Here is a 16,596-nt window from a genome sequence, read left to right on the forward strand (position 1 = left end):
TTTGTTATGCTTCTGAATATGAAGACAAACCGAAAGCAGTGAACTTGTTAGTAGAAGGATTCTTTGTTGTGCTCACTTAACTAGATAAACTAGAAAAGACTGGCCAGAAAAATTTTGGGTTATGGGTAAGAAGGTTGAGAAACATTTATCAGTGGAGTCGCTAAGAAATGTTTTTATGGGAGTGTCTTTCTTACAGGGGTGGTGTTTGAGAAAAGTGTTGAAACTTCAGGATCAGTGTATTTAGAATGTTATAATTTGCCATTTGGTATTTGTTCCTACATTCATAGAGAAACCCTTTTGTTATGTGTTTCAAATAAAATCTAATGCACCTTGGCAATGCTTTTTCTAGAGCTCTTCTTTCCTGGATCTGCTGCTTCCTTCCAGGTGGCTTTGCAAAACCATTAAGCAGAGTTTTTAATTGTAACAACTACTCTTGTTGTAGTTACCATTGTTGCTGTTCAAGAGAGTTGTGCAGAGCCCTGCTCTGGAGCTCAAGGGTCGGCAGTTGAACTGAGTGTGTTAAGTAGCCCAAGTAGGTGCTTTAAAATGATCGTTCTAGACAAAGGTGGCGTGGACTAGTCAGTATCTGAATATTCATTACCTCAACATGAACCGTGTTTTGTGTTTGTATAGGATATATGATGATCTTTTTATTTATTTTTTGTCTGTCAGGAATTTTACTTCTCATCTCCTTCCTTTCCCTTCTTGCTCTTATTTTTTCATCAGTGCAAACCAGAATACAAGGTGCCTGGCCTTTACGTTATTGACTCCATTGTGCGACAGTCTCGGCATCAGTTTGGGCAAGAAAAGGACGTGTTCGCACCCAGATTTAGTAATAACATCATTAGCACTTTCCAGAACTTGTATCGTTGCCCTGGGGATGACAAGGTATGCTGCTGCTGCTTCTTTTTTTAAAGTAGATAACATTTCCCTTTTGGTCTTAATGAGACTCTTTAGATTAATTAATTTATGATTTTATGTTATCCTTTACTTAGTTATTCTGAATTTGAATATTTAATTATTACACTATCCATGTTCCTTTTTGTCCTTAGAATCGTCTTGAACAGATTGGAAAGATGTAGTTGTTTTTGCTGCTTTTTAATTTATTGAAACAGTTGGTGTTAAAGAAACTTTCTATCTTAAGCTTTTGTAACTATATTAAAAGTTTATTCAGATAAATGACCAATTCAGAATTTTGATTATTTGACCTAATTTACCTGTTTAGAGTCTGTGAAAAACAGATTTGTGAAGCAATTAATAGAAAATAACTGTGTGTCAGCCTTTTTTTGTAAAGCTAGTTTTATTAGTGCTGGAAACCACACTGCCAGGTCTGCTAGATCTGAATGAGTAAATATTCTGTACCACATAAAAAAAGGCTTAAGACCCCGAGGGAGAGAATAGAATAACAAGGGGTTGTTTATCTGTATATGTGCCCCAAGATATTAGAAGGTTACTTATTTTGGGTGTTGATTTGGAAATTTAGCGGGCTCTTCTGACAGTTAATTGTAATATAGATTATATAGGACAATGTAAGAATAGATGAAGATCAATGGTTGCTTTAAAGAAGAACCACAAAATTTAAAAGCTCACCACAGATCTTTTACCTGTGCCAAGTACAAGATTAGGTAGTTTTTATTTTTGATAATTATAGTCTTTAATAATAAAAAAATCTTGTTATAATGGACATAAATGGAGATATTATTGTATCATATTTTGGTAAACTATTGGATATGCTTCTAGAGGCAATTTTTGAAAAAAATTTGCTTTGGTACTTTAATAATTCTATGCAGGCAAAAAGAATGCTTCTAATTTTGTTACCTATAATAAGTGATTCTTAAAATAGACACCTTAGAATCCCACTAAAATAACTCAATTATAAGTATGTATTTTTTCTTTTTAAGTTAAAACACTTTGATTTAGAAATTTCACTAGTTTGGACTTGGATCTCTATCAGTTACTATGAACAAATCAGTATTGAATTTGTAGACTTCATAATAATTATGTTTCTCATTTATGGTAGAGTTTTCAAACCACAGTAGGAAAGATTACATTGATACTGTAATCTCAGTCATGAACTTGAGGCATTGTTTGTATGCAGGTAGATACATAGAATACTTGTCAGAGACTGGCTAATTTTGAATTACAGGATGAGTGTCTTGGGAACTGGAAGATTTTTTTCTATAAAGCAAAAAACTGTAAGGTACTTTTTAAGTGCTCACGTCATAGAAAGGACAGTCAATTCAGAAGGTATGAAGCATTCTTTGTGTAATTTTCTATGCTTCATTTGAAATATGAAATTTTGCATGTTAATGTAGTTTGGACATAGTTGAAATTCATCAGTATAATATTATAAGGGATCTGAAGATGAACCAGATGTTTAGTCATAAAACTACTACTATTACAAAGACATTTAACAGAAGTCTCTTTTAATACCTAGTCTCAGCCTGTCATTTAAATTATTTTCCTAATGGAGTAATGTTACGATAATAACTGTGACTTAATGCTGTTTACAGAAATTTTATGTGCTGAATAATTTTAAAATAATAAATTGGTTAAATTCTTATTTGAGGAAATAACCTCCCCTCTCCTTAGTTTTAAAATGAAAAATTTAAAAATTCACATATAATATGTACTTTGTCTTGATTTTACTTATCTGCTTCAAAGATAAAGTCAACTAAAACTTTAGTGCTAACGTGAATGCTGACCTGCCTCAGCCTAACACAGCTCTCCAGTCAGCCATTTCCGTGGCCTCATTAGCCTTCACTGGACGCTGAAACCTGGTTGCCAGTCCTGCCTTCTGCTAAATGTAGCTTTCATTTACCTTGCGTATCTGTCAGAAGGAATCCCTCTCCCCAAAGTGAGTTAAGATTACCAAATTCAAAAGTATTTAAACAATTTTAGGGGTGCAAAGTCTGGTAGAAACTATTTTAATTCATCCTTTCCATCCCCTGCCCAAATAATCTCTATAAGTTGACTCTGCTAAGGTTTGAAAGCAAAAAATCAAACTGTCATTTTTCTTTTTTCCTCAAGAGTAAAATAGTAAGAGTATTAAACTTATGGCAGAAGAATAATGTGTTTAAGAGCGAGATTATTCAGCCTCTGTTGGATATGGCAGCGGGGATTCCTCCGCCGGTTGTCACCCCGGTTCTGGCCAGTACTACGGCTGCTATGAGCAACACCCCAGGTATGTGGCTTTGCTGGAGACTTGTTTTCCAGATATTCTGCGCGTGCTTTCTAGGTGGTTATTCATATATGAAATAATAACTGGACAGTGCAGGGGAATTTGTCTTAACATTACATTATTGAAAGAAAAAGTAATTTGAAGGAAAAATAAAATCAGAAATTATATTTGTGTGTAATTTGTTTTCAAAAACTAGGGAGCTGAATATTTTTGGTCCCTAGAAACAGAAATATAAAAATGTTAGAGAAATTGGTGTGTTAGATTTTTCCTGACTTAACTGCCTATAATCGTTTAAACTTGCATGCAGATCAACTTGATATTTACGGTATACTAGATAACCTTAATGTTATAAGGAACCTGAAAAAATTAATGGAGCCAAGAATGCTTTACTTGTAATCACAAAATTGTTTCTTGAGTTATTTAATGGACATTTATAATTTTTTATCATCTAAGAATTACATATGTTAACATTTTGGTATATATTTAGTTTCTGGTGTGCATATGTGTGTGTGTGTGTGTGTGTGTGTGTGTGTACTCGCACATTCTTGAACAGAAACAGTTTTATATCACACATAGTATTTTATAACTTCTCATTGAAGATTGTATTTTGAATATTTTCTTAATATAATCGAATATTCTTCTATAGTAAGATTTTTAACGACTGCTAAGTATTCTAACCTCCTTTAAAGTAGCTAATTGAAGACAAATATGGACAATCCTTTTAATACTTTAACCTACCTAATTCTGTAAAGGGTTTTCAAAATGGAGACAATAAAATAAAAATATTTATATAAATTTGTATAGATTTTATTAAAGTGACAGCACATTTTTCTACCTTTCCCATGTCATCTATTATGTATTTATTGGGGCGGCTGTGATGTCTTTTTGAAAAGGAACTCCTGTGACACCTGTTACCCCGGCAAACGTGGTCCAGGGTTTGCCTGATCCGTGGGTGTCCCAGATCGCAAGTACCGATACCCTTACAGCGGTAGCACAGATCTTACAGAGCCCGCAGGGCCAGCAGGTGAGCAGCTTACTTTGTAAAACTGGTACCACGTTATACATTGTACTGTTTAACTTGTTTTATTCTTTAGTAGTGCGTCATGAACACTTTCATTATTAAAGATTGTTCTATAAAAAATTAATTTTACGCCAGGATATTGGTTTAGTGTGCCCAGTTTGTGTCAAACCTTAGCTGCTATTCTTACTCCAGTAGTGAGACAAGGAGGTCTTATTTTGGACAGGATGTCTTTCTATTGAATATCTTAGGGGGACAGACAGTGAAGAAGTATAGATAATGTATATGACTTAAAGCGGGGTAAATCTAAAATTAAAAAAAAATCCTCACCCTAGAATATGTATATTGATTTTAGAAAGAGGAAGGTGGGGAGAGAGGGAAAAGGAGAAGGAGAGAGAGAATCATTGATTTGAGAGAGAAACTGGGATCAGTGTCTCTCGTATGTGCCCCAGCGGGGATTGAACTTGCAGCCTAGGTATGTGCCTTGACTGGGGATTGGACCTGCAGCCTTTTGGTGCACAGGAACTATGCGCCAACCAACTGTGCCACCTGGCCAGGGCAGGGTAAATCTAAATTTAGAGTAATTAGCTGGGTTTTGGGAGAAAGGGTCAGAATTGAAGAGAGTGGCAAAGATAACATGTGTTTGAGGAAGTGGCATTTGAATTGAGACTTGAAATGTCAGCATATGAGGATAGCCCATCCTTAGCATCTGTTTTTTAACCTGTTTTTTACAAAGCACATTAGTTGTATCCTGTACAATAAAGCTTCCTGAACTCTCTTTTCCCACATGTTCACGTAGTGTAAGGTTTTATCACCTCAGGGAGGCCTTCAAGAGCTGGTTAAAACCGCAGACTCTGCCTTGTATTCCTTCAGGCTCCTTTTAGCTGTCACCTGCCTCAGTTTTCCCTTGGTACTTATTAACTTCTGTTATGTTGTATAATTTACTTACTTTGTTTGTTCTTTGTTTCTTTGCACTGTAATGTGTGCTGTGCAAGGGCAAGGGTTTTTCTCTGTTTGTTCATTGCTGTATCTCCAGGTTCTAGGTTATAGCACGTATTTAATACTTTCTATAGAACGAATCATGTATATTGGGTATACAAAAGATATTTCAGAGTTGAGTTGTCGGAGGACGAGGTGGCCTGTGTATGTAAGTTACTAGCTACAAAGTTGAAATGGGCGATCTCACTGTGTGGCCTAGCTTCACAGACATCAGTGGTGGGATGGGAAGTGACGTGTGCGCTAAGCTGTGGGGACTGCCAGACACCTTTGTGTTGAACCCACATAACCTGGCCGGCACTTGAATGAGTGGGAGAGGAGAGCAGGGCTGGAGATGCGGCGCATCTTTCTTTCCGTAACCGCGATCACAGAAGGGAAGTAGTGAGGATGTGAAAATAGTAGGTTCATAGGCTCAAAAAGGACAATCTCAGAAAGGGACCATCTAGACTTTTAAAAATACAAAAACCAATTCCATTATAGTCATCAATTGAACCCAATTTCTACATTTTGGGGATAGTTGGGAAACTAAATTGATAATGCATAAAACTATTGAATTATTAATTTTATTTTGTAATACTGATATTTTGAAAATAATTCATAATGTAAATGTTCCCATTAAAAAAAACAGACTTATGAAAATAAATACTTTTGGCAGGAGAAGGGATTTCCCAGAGGAAATAGTACATAGAGTCAAGAAGACGGTAATTCATAGAATATGAAGTCCAGAGTAGAGGAAACAGTAGGATCCCGCAGTGGTTTGAATCTGGGTGACTGATAAAGTGACAGTGCTTGCTATTGGGGAAAATGGGCAGGTCAAAGGGGCAGTTACAGTGTGTAAAGGAAAGACACGATCCTCCCTCCTTTCCCCCTCCCTCCCTCCCTCCCATCTGTTCTGTAGATTTTTCAGTGCAGTAACTCAACTATCATATTGTTTTTATTATTTTCTTTGCTATTGCATTAGTAGTCTGTAGTAAATGTCTATTTGATAGCTGAACGACTCCTTTGTGTTTTAATGTTGCTATTTTTTTAATTTTTTAAAGTATATTTTATTGACTATGTTGTTACAGTAGTTCCAGTTTTTTTCCCCCTTTGCTCCCCTCTGCCCAGTACTCCCCTTCCCTCCAGCAATCCCACCCCCCTTAGTTCATGTCCATGGGTCGTGCATGTAAGTTCTTTCGCTTTACCCTTTCCTGTATTATTCTTAACTTCCCCCTATTTTGTGCCAACCAATTATGCTTCTTAGTCCCTGCACCATTTCCCCATTTCTCCCCCTCCCCCTCCCAGCTGATAACCCTCCAAATGATCCTCATGTCTATGATTCTCTTCCTATTCTGGTTTGTTTAGTTGGATTTTGTTTTTATTTTTTAGATTCGGTTGTTGATAGTTGTGAGTTTGTTGTCATTTTAGTGTTCATAGTTTTGATCTTCTTTTTCTTAAATAAGTCCCTTTGACATTTCATGTAATAATGACTTGGTGATGATGAACTCCTTTAGCTTTACCTTGTCTGGGAAGCACTTCACCTGCCCTCCCATTCTAAATGATAGCTTTGCTGGATAGAGTAATCTTGATTGTAGATCCTTGCTTTTCATCACATTGAATACTGCTTGCCAGTCCCTTTCTGTCTGCAAAGTGTCCTCTGAGAAATCAGCTGATAGTCTTATAGGCACCGCCCTGTAGGCAACTCTCCACTTCTCTCTTGCTGATTTTAAGATTCTCTCTTTATTTTCCACCTTTGGCATTTAATCATGATGTGTCTTGGTGTGATCCCCTCTGAGTCCAGCTTGCCTGGGACTCTGTGCTTACTGGACTTGTATGTCTGTTTTCCTTTGTAAAATTTGGGAAGTTTTTCTTCATTACTTTTTCACATAAGCTTTCAATTTCTTGCTCTCCCTCTTCTCCTTCTGGTACCCCTGTGATTCAGATGTTGGCACATTTAAAGTTATCCCAGAGGTTCCTAAGCCTCTCCTTATTTTTTTCAATTCTTGCTTCCTCATTCTGTACTGGTTGACCGTTTTTTTCTTCCTTATGTTCCAAATCATTGATTTGAACCCCGGTTTTCTTTCCTTCACTATTGGTTTTGTGTGGATTTTCCTTTGTTTCCCTTAGCATAGCCTTCATTTCTTCCCTTATGCGTTTGCCATACTCAAGCTTATCTGTCAAGCCTGTGAGCATCTTTATCACCAGTGTTTTGAATTCTACATCTGTGAGGTTGGCTTTCTCCTCGTTTGTTAGGTTAGCTATCTCCTCGTCACTTAGTTCTCCCACTGGAACCTTGATCCCTTCCCTCTTTTGGGCCATACTTCTCTGTCTCCTCATCTTGACAGGCTCCTGTGTGTGTTTGCCTCTGTGTCTTAGGTAGAGCTGTTGCACCTGTTACATTGTAAGGGGTGGAGCCTTTGGGATGCGTCAGTACAGTGCGACCTGTTTCAGCTCATTGTGGCGCTGTATGTGGGGGAAGGGTCTGAGAGGGAACGATGCTGCTTTGCCCAGCACTTGCCCCTTTTTAGGCACCTCTTTCACTTTCCACACTGGACTGGTGCCCCTCTAGCTGTTGCCCTGGCCATTGCTCCCAGAGTGGATGGGTCTGTGGACATTCTATGACCACGGGGGCCCTTTAAACAAGCGGACTCTGCTGAGAGACAAGCAGTTTCTGCCTCCGCCCCAACCCCCACGGGTTTGCACAGTCAGAAGCAATGAGGCTTGATTTTCCCAGGTGCTGGGACCTTGAGCTGCAAAGTCTGGTCAGGAGCTGGGAACGCTCCCCAGGTGTCCCTCCTGACTTTTTAAAACGTGTGATGGTGCTTTCCACCGGCTTGTTGCTGCCACTGCTGCTGCCACCACACTGCATCCTCTCCGCCTGGGCTCCAGCCCTCCTACCTGTCTGGCTGAGTATTTCTTCTTTATATCTTTGTTTGTTGGACTTCCATGCATCTTGATTTTCTGGAACTTCTAGTTTTGAGGTAGTTGTATTCCTTCTTAGTTATGGAGGGATCTGCAGCGGGTCTGTGTCTTTCTACGCCTCCATCTTGGCTGGAAGTCTTTCATAACGTTGCTACTTTAGATAGGTATGAAATTATTTTACTTACTGTCATGTCGAGTGTTTGTACCTTTTTCTATTATAGTTGAACTTTACTTAAAAAGTACGAATGTCTTGTTTAGCAGTAACTTTGCTATTTTCATTTTTATTTTGTTCTACATTGATAAGTTTTTAGACTCATAAGTTGGTTTAGATCTTGATTAGATAAGTATTAATTATTTCTGGGATGTACTCAGGGTTTACTTAACTATGAAATATCTTCAGGATCTTACTTTTTGGAGAGGGTGAGTGAATAAGGGGCACAGGGGTTACTTTCAACTCCTGTTGTGCTGTTCACCTTTCATTTCTTTAGTTTTAGACTCTGCTCCAAGGACAGATTTCTTCACTTTACTGCTTTGAGGAAATGTTATCAGATTGCAGATCTCAAAGATAGCAGTTGTGGTCAGGGCTTGTCCTTTTACAGAGATTAAGTAGTTATTGAAGAAGGGATGAAAAGTTTAGTGAAAAAATTCTGCTTGTGGTGAGTTTTTTATCTCGTTATCATTGAATGAACACTTTGTTTTGTATTAAATTTTCTGGCTTTCCAGAAGCAAGACAGATTTATTGAGGAATGTGCTATCTATGGCACACAAAATCGGTTTTTTTTAAAAGTTAACTTATTTTGAGTTAGGTTATATTTTTTCTCGATCTCCAAAGACTAGAACGAATTTTATTGTCTTAAGAATTTTAGATGGGCACTCTTGTAGATAAAACCCAGCACCTGTTTGTATTAATTTTCCCTTTGTTTCCCTTCCAGTTCCAGCAGTTAGTGCAGACCTTGCAGATCCAGCAGCAGAAGCCGCAGCCGTCCATTCTGCAGGCCCTGGACGCCGGCCTTGTGGTTCAGCTGCAGGCCCTGACCGCCCAGCTCACTGCGGCCGCTGCGGCAGCCAACACCCTCAACCCCTTGGAGCAGGGCGTGTCCTTTAACAAGGTGGGCCTTGAGCGGCCTAGTCTGTCGTGTGGCGAGTATGGGGTCTTGTGTACAAGCATGTGGGTTCTGATCGCATTTGTCATAGAACTGTTTCACTCCCTGTACTGTCTGAGACGTTACCAGTTTTACAGAAGGCTAAAACTTCTGAAAGAAATCGAGTAATTTCGTAATCCTGTTTGTAACATTTAGAATATTTTTGTTTTCATAAAAATAAAAATTTACAGTCAGTGAAACTGTGAATCCACCATTGAGGCAAATTATTATTTTCTGAATTAAAAATTTTTTTTGAATGTTACAAACATATTAATTATGGTGTTCTATAATTTTAAACTGCTATATTCAAACTGTTCAGCGTGTTAGTTCAAAGACCAGCTTTTCTACAGGTTGTCACCATTCTGTTGTACTTTGATGAATTGGGGCCAAATTACAGTGTTTTTAAAGTTGAAAACCTTTCATGTGTAGCTCGTTGTGTGATACCTTCAGTATTCTTGTTAATTATGGGAATATTAAGATACATTGGAAGTGTTATCCATATTTTTGTTTTTGCTACTGTTATTTTCAGTGGAAAATACTGACTTTGAGTTACAAGATTTCTTAGCCAGCAGCTTCCAAGTATAATTTAGTCCGACTGTAAATAGCTAAGGTGACATAAAAATCCTCTAAATTGGTCATTTAGAAAATAGTGGAGCATCCTAAGAAAACTGTACTAGGAAAAGATCATTGATTATAGTTCCAGATTTTTTAATCAAGCTTTATTATCATTGGCAAGCCACTTTATTTTAATTCTAATATTCTCTTCTGTAGAGTGTTTGTATTTCCGCTGTGTCATGATTCGTTCTGGTACATAAGGCGGTGTGTGTCAGAGTACTCTGAAGAAAAGATCCACTCAGAAAGTTTTATTGTAGTTAAAACATAAAATATGGAACATTTTCTTATTGAGTGATACAGATAAATTAGTGGGATGTCATCAACCTTTATAAATAAAATGGTGTTTGTAACATATTTTTGAGAAGCACTTTTTAATCTGTCTCTTTCTCCTTCCGCCCCTTTTTCCTCCACTCCCCCTCAGAAGCTGATGGATAGGTTTGATTTTGGGGAGGATTCTGAGCATAGTGAAGAACCGAAAAAAGAAATGACAGCTTCTCAACTGTAAGAATCCTTATGTTTTTCTTTATAACCATAATTTTTTTCTGTTATTTTAATAAACATTGGATAGGAAGTTGCATTCTGAACGACTAGGTATACTTTGAATAAGTTAGGCTATCATTTCCGGCTGTTTGGCTCCAACATTGCAGAATGATTGATGGCGGGTTGCCGTCTGGGTGCCCTGCTGTGTTCTTTTCCACTCTCAGATCTTTGCCAGTAGTTGGGCTGTATCAAAAGTCTTTATAGAAATATTGATAAATTAGTGATATTTTCTGTATCTGTATTAGGCTTTACATTATTAATTTGTAAGAATATTTGAAATAATAGGAAAGAAGCTTGCTTCTAGTGCCAAAGGCCAGTTCTGGGAAGTATACCAAATTTTAGGAATGTATCAGGCTAATCAGAAGTAAGAATTAGGGTTGTAGGGATTTTGTTTATTTAAAGAAATTGATTGTATGTTTTTATTTAGATCAGTTGCTTTTTTTCCCCAAAGAATTCTTCAGAGCCCTAGGTTTTGTTGCGGGTCTGTGAGGGCAGCGCTGGGGAGAGCGTTTGTGGGGATGGTGAGGAAGGTGGGAGAAGGAAAGGGGGGATGAGGAAAAGGGGGAGGGCTCTGGGATCCTTGTTTCAGACAGGTTATTGCTTTTATATATTGGGGTAATATATTAATGATTTATTTATATAATACAAATGCACATATATTCTCTTGATGAAGAGATTCTACTTGAAAAAATTCAAAACTAATACCTTAGATTATGAATTGTAGTTAGAAGAAGCATTTGAAATTATTTATATCAGTTTTCTGAACAATATAAGAATCATCTTTAACAGTCCTGACAAGAGGGTATTTATCCAATGTGGTAACGCCTTTCATTACGAGAGTTTAAGTAATTGTTCTTGTTCTGTTATTTTGTTACTGAATCCTGTTTTGATTTGCCTTCGACACACTCATTCTGAAGCGAGGAAACAAATTTGCTCCATTACCTTTTGAGACGTAGCTCTTCAGTTTTTGAAGATAGGTATCATTCTTCCCCTTAGGCTTATTTGCTCCAGATGATGTGCTCTTTTTCCAACTGTTTCAAGACTTCTCACCATCCTCATTGCCCCTTTTGGGATGTCCTCCCTTTTTGTTCGTTTTACCTTGTGGCACACAGAATTCCAGGTGTATTCCAGGTGTGAATTCCCCAGAGCATAGTAAAATTATTTCCTCTTGTATAAACTTTGTTTCTGTTAACATAGCTAATGATGTGAATGCTTTTCTAAAGAAAGCTGATTAATTTTATGAAGTTCATGGTCAATTATAATTGTAGATTATATATGTACTGATAGAACATTGTCCCCAGTACTTCAGAATTAGGGAAGTTAAAGTGGCAATGTTCAAATACTTCTTAACTGTTTTTAGAAATGTTTTATTGAGCTTTTCTTAAAATGTTTTATTGTAAAAAGTTCTAATTTATATGTATTTATTAGTGTGAGATAGTAATATCAAATCTTCACCAGATATCTCTAACATGTCAACAGTTGAAATACTGTTGAGTATATTTCTGTCTTAACATATTAATATTCTGAGGTATTCCAGTTTCTTAGTTAATACTCCAAAAGTAAACATTGTAATAGAGTATATTTCATTTATTTGGTATGGGGCGGGGGGTGGTTTGAATGCTCAGCTATATTATCTTTACTGGGTTTTAAAGTCTATTTCCACTTGTTTTCCTTTCTAGTTCTCATGTTTCAGAATCTGTGAACAATTCCATTTTTCATCAGATAGCAGAGCAACTACAGCAGCAAAACCTTGAACATCTCAGGCAACAGCTCTTGGAACAACAGCCTCAAAAGGTTTCTAACTCCCTCTTGTGGTCGTCAGAGTTATTGCTGACTGCTCTATAAGTTGGTGTTTCTTAAGAATGGTGATTTTTCTTCAGCTGTTACTAGGAAGATCAGTCTTTTAGGATCTTCACAGGTTCTTCTGTAGTCAAAATATACTCTAGCACCTTATGAATTGATTGAGAACATTGTAGAAATAGATTTCAGTGTATTGGAAGGCGAGAACAGAGGACAGAGACGGTGTTTCCGTGCTACGACTTAGATCCTCTCCACTCAGTTCCCTGTCAAGCAAGGTGGTGCTGATTTTGCTGTCGTTGATGGTGGTGATGACAGTAGACCGCTGCCTTTGCGAGGCTATTGCCATGTGGCAGGTACTTTATTTGGTGTGATTACATTTCATGCTGATGAGACAGGCCTTTTTGACACCCATTTTATACCATGGAAAGTTGAATTTCCAGGAAACGAAATATCTGGTCTTCTAATATTCAAAACTTTCTGGTGAAAATGAATTTAATGCAACAACGCAAACAGGTGAACAGAAAAGCAAGACCTCAAGTAACCAGTTCTCTAACCGAGCACACACTTCGGTGTGAACACAGGCAGAATTCTGGTTTCCGTGGCGGGTACAGGTGAAGGACTGTGGAAACGTGGAAGAGGGGATAGGTATTTTAGGTGAAAAGGGTCATAAACCTTAGACACTACTGGGGTCTGAACTTGTTCTTCTGATTCAAATAGCAAATATAAAATGAATACTAATGATATTTGCTAGGTTGGAGCGTGTACCTGGAATTATGAGAATGGAATTCCATTCCTTATTTTGAAGAAAAAAATCTGATAGAAGATTTTGGAGTAGGTGCAGTATTTATGTTAAACCAATATAGATCTGCCTGAGAATTCAGGAACTTGAAGACAGAGAAGAACATTGGATGTTTAAAGAAAAACACAGGTTTTAATTCAAGGAAAAGAAACAGGTTGTCATTGATATTTAAAAAAAAAAATCGCAGAGCTGTTAGAGGCAAGAGGTAGGAAGAGTTTATCCCAACAGCAGATTGGTTCCTCTGTGAATGTGACGCTTGAATTGCCTTAGTTCGGTTTTATTTCACAAGGTTTATTCGATAGAAGCAGTAAACTCGAGGTAGAACTCTTGACCGGCTTGTCATTAATGCCAAGTTATTGAAGTGAAAGTTAACACAAACTTGAGAGTGTGATTCTGTCTTAAGACTCTCAATCCCCTCCTTCAAACCTCTCAGCTTACTTATTGCTGCATACATTATCTCTAAAATTTTAGGAGGTACAGTAATAACACCCCTTTGAAAGGAGTAGATGTTCTTAAAAGCTTTGTTGTTCAAAAATGAGTGAGGAAGTAAAGGGAATGGTTAAGTAAAACGTCTTTTCTAATGCATAAAGTGGATATTGTGTAACAAATCTAGAATTGGGAAGTGTATCAGCAGAGCAGCAAATTGAATAAATTGTGTAATTGGTGCTATCAATCCAAATGCCTACTGTATTTAAGATAAGGTGAAATAAGCAGAAAAATTAAGCATTGTTATTTATGAGTAAGCTCAGTGTGGCCGTCTAAAGATTCTAGTGTCTCAGAGACAAGAATAGGATGGCTCGTGTCCCTTTAAACATCGTAGCCCTGATCACACATGGAGGTTGCCATTCTGTATCGTTGACAACATCATCCCCTTATTAATTCCTGCTAGTGTATGTGTTTTCCACAATTAAAAACTTTTTGAAGACCAACTTGATCTTATCATTCTGTTCTAATATTATAGTCTTCTCTGCCTTCTATGATGTTCCATGCTTTTAAATAAACTTGGATTTATACAAAAGTGTAGGTTTAGATTCATTATAAAGGATTAAACTGGGATTTCTTTATGTTTGGGCTTCTTTTAAAAAATTGTCATTTTGTGTTTAAGTTTTTATTTGTGATAATGTTCATCGTTTCCCACTGTGTATTTGTATGCATTCTCAAAGGCCACCCCTCAGGATAGTCAAGAAGGAACATTTGGATCAGAGCATTCGGCGTCCCCGTCGCAAGGGAGCAGTCAGCAGCATTTCCTTGAACCTGAAGCGAATTTGGATGATTCCATCGATATTCAGCAACAGGTAAAAACTAAATGCTTTTTAACATATTAATTAGAGAAAATATTGTAAAAAATGATAATCTTTATTTCAAGTTGACTCTTTTATTTATTTTGTGTAAAATGATGGGAAAGTCCTGAATGTCCCCCCCACCGCCCAAGCCCTGAGCTATACCCCTTTGACTGTTAGGCAGTAATGCTACTGTGGTGACTGTTTTGTAAGGCTGAGCTGTCAGCATGTACTGAAGCACGGCCGTTTCGTTTGCTGCTCTTTTGACTTAAGGACATGGATATAGATGAAGCGCAGGATGGAGTGGAAGAGGAGATCTTTGAACAAGAAGCAAAGAAAGTGGCTGTTCGCTCGAGATCCAGGACACACTCACGCTCTCGTTCAAGGTTCCACATGATATTTTAAAATAGCTGTGTGTAAACTTTAAAAATGTTGGCTTTATTTGTTTGCATCGATGAAAGGAAATTTTTTCTTAGAATGACATGTTACCTCAGATAAAAGTAATTCAGAATTTGAAAACCAGAAAATACTTTGTTGGCCCTGGCCGGGTAGCTCAGTTGGTTAGAACATTGCCCCAGTACGCCGAGGTTGCTGGTTCAGTCACCAGTCAGGGCACATACAAGAATCAACCAAAAATGCATAAGTAAGTGGAGCAGCAAATCTCTGATTCTGTCTTACCCCTTCCCTTTCCTCTCTCCCTCTCTAAAAAGAAACAAACAAAAACCTTCTCTTTTTAATTGGATAGATCTGTGGCCATTTATTTGAATAATATACATGATTCACAGCCATATCATGAGATTTTGTATTATACCTGATTGTAGTTAATAATATTTTAATGACATCCAGCCTTTTAGGATATTAATGCTTATGAATCCCAGTTAAATCAGGTTGTAGAGGAACAATGTTAGGAATTCTGCTGTATCTTTTACATTTCATTTCATCTCAATAATACCAAAAATGATCATAAATATAAAACTACATACATTATTTTTATAAACAGTGAAGTAAGTATATTATGAAACTATTATAAAACATCCTATAAATAGTGATTTGGTTTTTTTTTTTGGTGGGCATTTCAACACGGCTAAGGCACATTAATGTATACACTCATTCAAATTTGAGCTGAAGGCGCCTTATCTTGCCGTGGTAAGTTTCTGTGTAGCATGTTATACATTGTTTTTACTATGCACTATCTTAAAACTGAAAGTCAGTAGTCCTTCACATTTTTTATGCCCTATTTTCTGTACATGGGTACCCTGAAAATCTGAACAGTAAATGCTAGAAGTAGGAGGCAGTATTTTTGATCACTTTTTCAGTCATTTCTTAATTGTTTCAAAAAGTCATTTGTGTTGACCTGTCGTAAATGAGAGCCTGTTGGTTCGGCTTTCTGTAAACCCACTTCATGTCCCTGAACTATCTGGCTAAGACAGTTACAGCGTCAGTGCTGAAAACCACGTCGTAGCTTGTAGCTTCTTTGTTTGTTTTGCAGCGGCCTCCTTAATAAGCGTTTTGGAGAGAATTCAGTGTCATGTGGTTGACAGGAAAAAAGAAACAGTATTTCAGTATCCCCTTACATTGTAAAGGTAGCACCATGAAATTTTATAGAAGTTGAAAGCTTGTACGCAGAATTACATAGTGGCCTAATTCTTTGCTGGAAACATTCTTTGTTTCTTACCTTTAAGAATGCAACATCTTTGTTACCTCCTAAAGGATACTTTTATTTTGGGGGATTTTTCATCCCTGTTTTGACTTTGCAGATTAAGTTGGAAGACCCAAGAGAAGGTGAGGCCTTCCTCAGATCTCATTCTCTAGTTCTTCATGATTGTCAATAATACTACAGACTCAGTAAGGGTTGTTGAAAACAAATATTTATGGCTTGTGTGGACATAGATTTGAAAAAATGCATGTTTGATACTTGATTATACTTAGATCTGTTTTAGAGGTAGATAAATGTAAGGCAACCTACCCCCCCCCCCCAGAAGTAAAAATCTGGTAGAAAAATAACATGTTATTAGTAATAAAATAAGAGTTTTTTTTTTAAGATCACCAAGAAAACGGAGGTCCAGGTCACGGTCTGGTTCTCGAAAACGTAAACACAGAAAGCGCTCGCGCTCGCGCTCAAGAGAGAGAAAGAGGAAGTCCTCACGGTCGTACTCCAGTGAACGGCGGGCCAGAGAGAGGGAGAAGGAGCGGCAGAAGAAGGGGTTGCCTCCGATCAGGTCTAAAACATTAAGTGGTGAGTGATGGACATGCTTTTAAAAAACAGTGGTGTCGACAAATACCGAGAAAACAGTTATCTGTTACAATCTCTGCATCTTATTTTA

The 16,596-nt window shown here is 37.4% G+C and overlaps 1 protein-coding gene across 6 annotated transcripts in view; it reads left to right on the plus strand.

Annotated features, from left to right (window-relative positions):
- The window catches only part of SCAF8 (SR-related CTD associated factor 8), a 164,585-nt gene that overhangs the window by 37,569 nt on the left and 110,420 nt on the right, over window positions 1-16,596 (plus strand). For all 6 annotated transcript variants that reach the window (XR_016511664.1, XM_090280007.1, XM_090280006.1 and 3 more), the window contains 9 exons: window positions 727-888; window positions 3,031-3,184; window positions 4,075-4,205; window positions 9,029-9,205; window positions 10,275-10,354; window positions 12,073-12,187; window positions 14,156-14,287; window positions 14,546-14,658; window positions 16,315-16,508. Coding sequence is in view for 5 of the 6 variants with exons in the window: in XM_090280007.1 (XP_090136133.1) it covers window positions 727-888; window positions 3,031-3,184; window positions 4,075-4,205; window positions 9,029-9,205; window positions 10,275-10,354; window positions 12,073-12,187; window positions 14,156-14,287; window positions 14,546-14,658; window positions 16,315-16,508 (1,258 nt within the window). In the remaining variant the exon portion in view is untranslated. The remainder of the gene's footprint in view (window positions 1-726; window positions 889-3,030; window positions 3,185-4,074; window positions 4,206-9,028; window positions 9,206-10,274; window positions 10,355-12,072; window positions 12,188-14,155; window positions 14,288-14,545; window positions 14,659-16,314; window positions 16,509-16,596) is intronic.

Source organism: Furipterus horrens, unplaced genomic scaffold (genome assembly GCF_987537825.1).
Source record: "Furipterus horrens unplaced genomic scaffold, mFurHor1.1.pri manual_scaffold_6, whole genome shotgun sequence".
Classification (NCBI taxonomy): Eukaryota; Metazoa; Chordata; class Mammalia; order Chiroptera; family Furipteridae; genus Furipterus; species Furipterus horrens.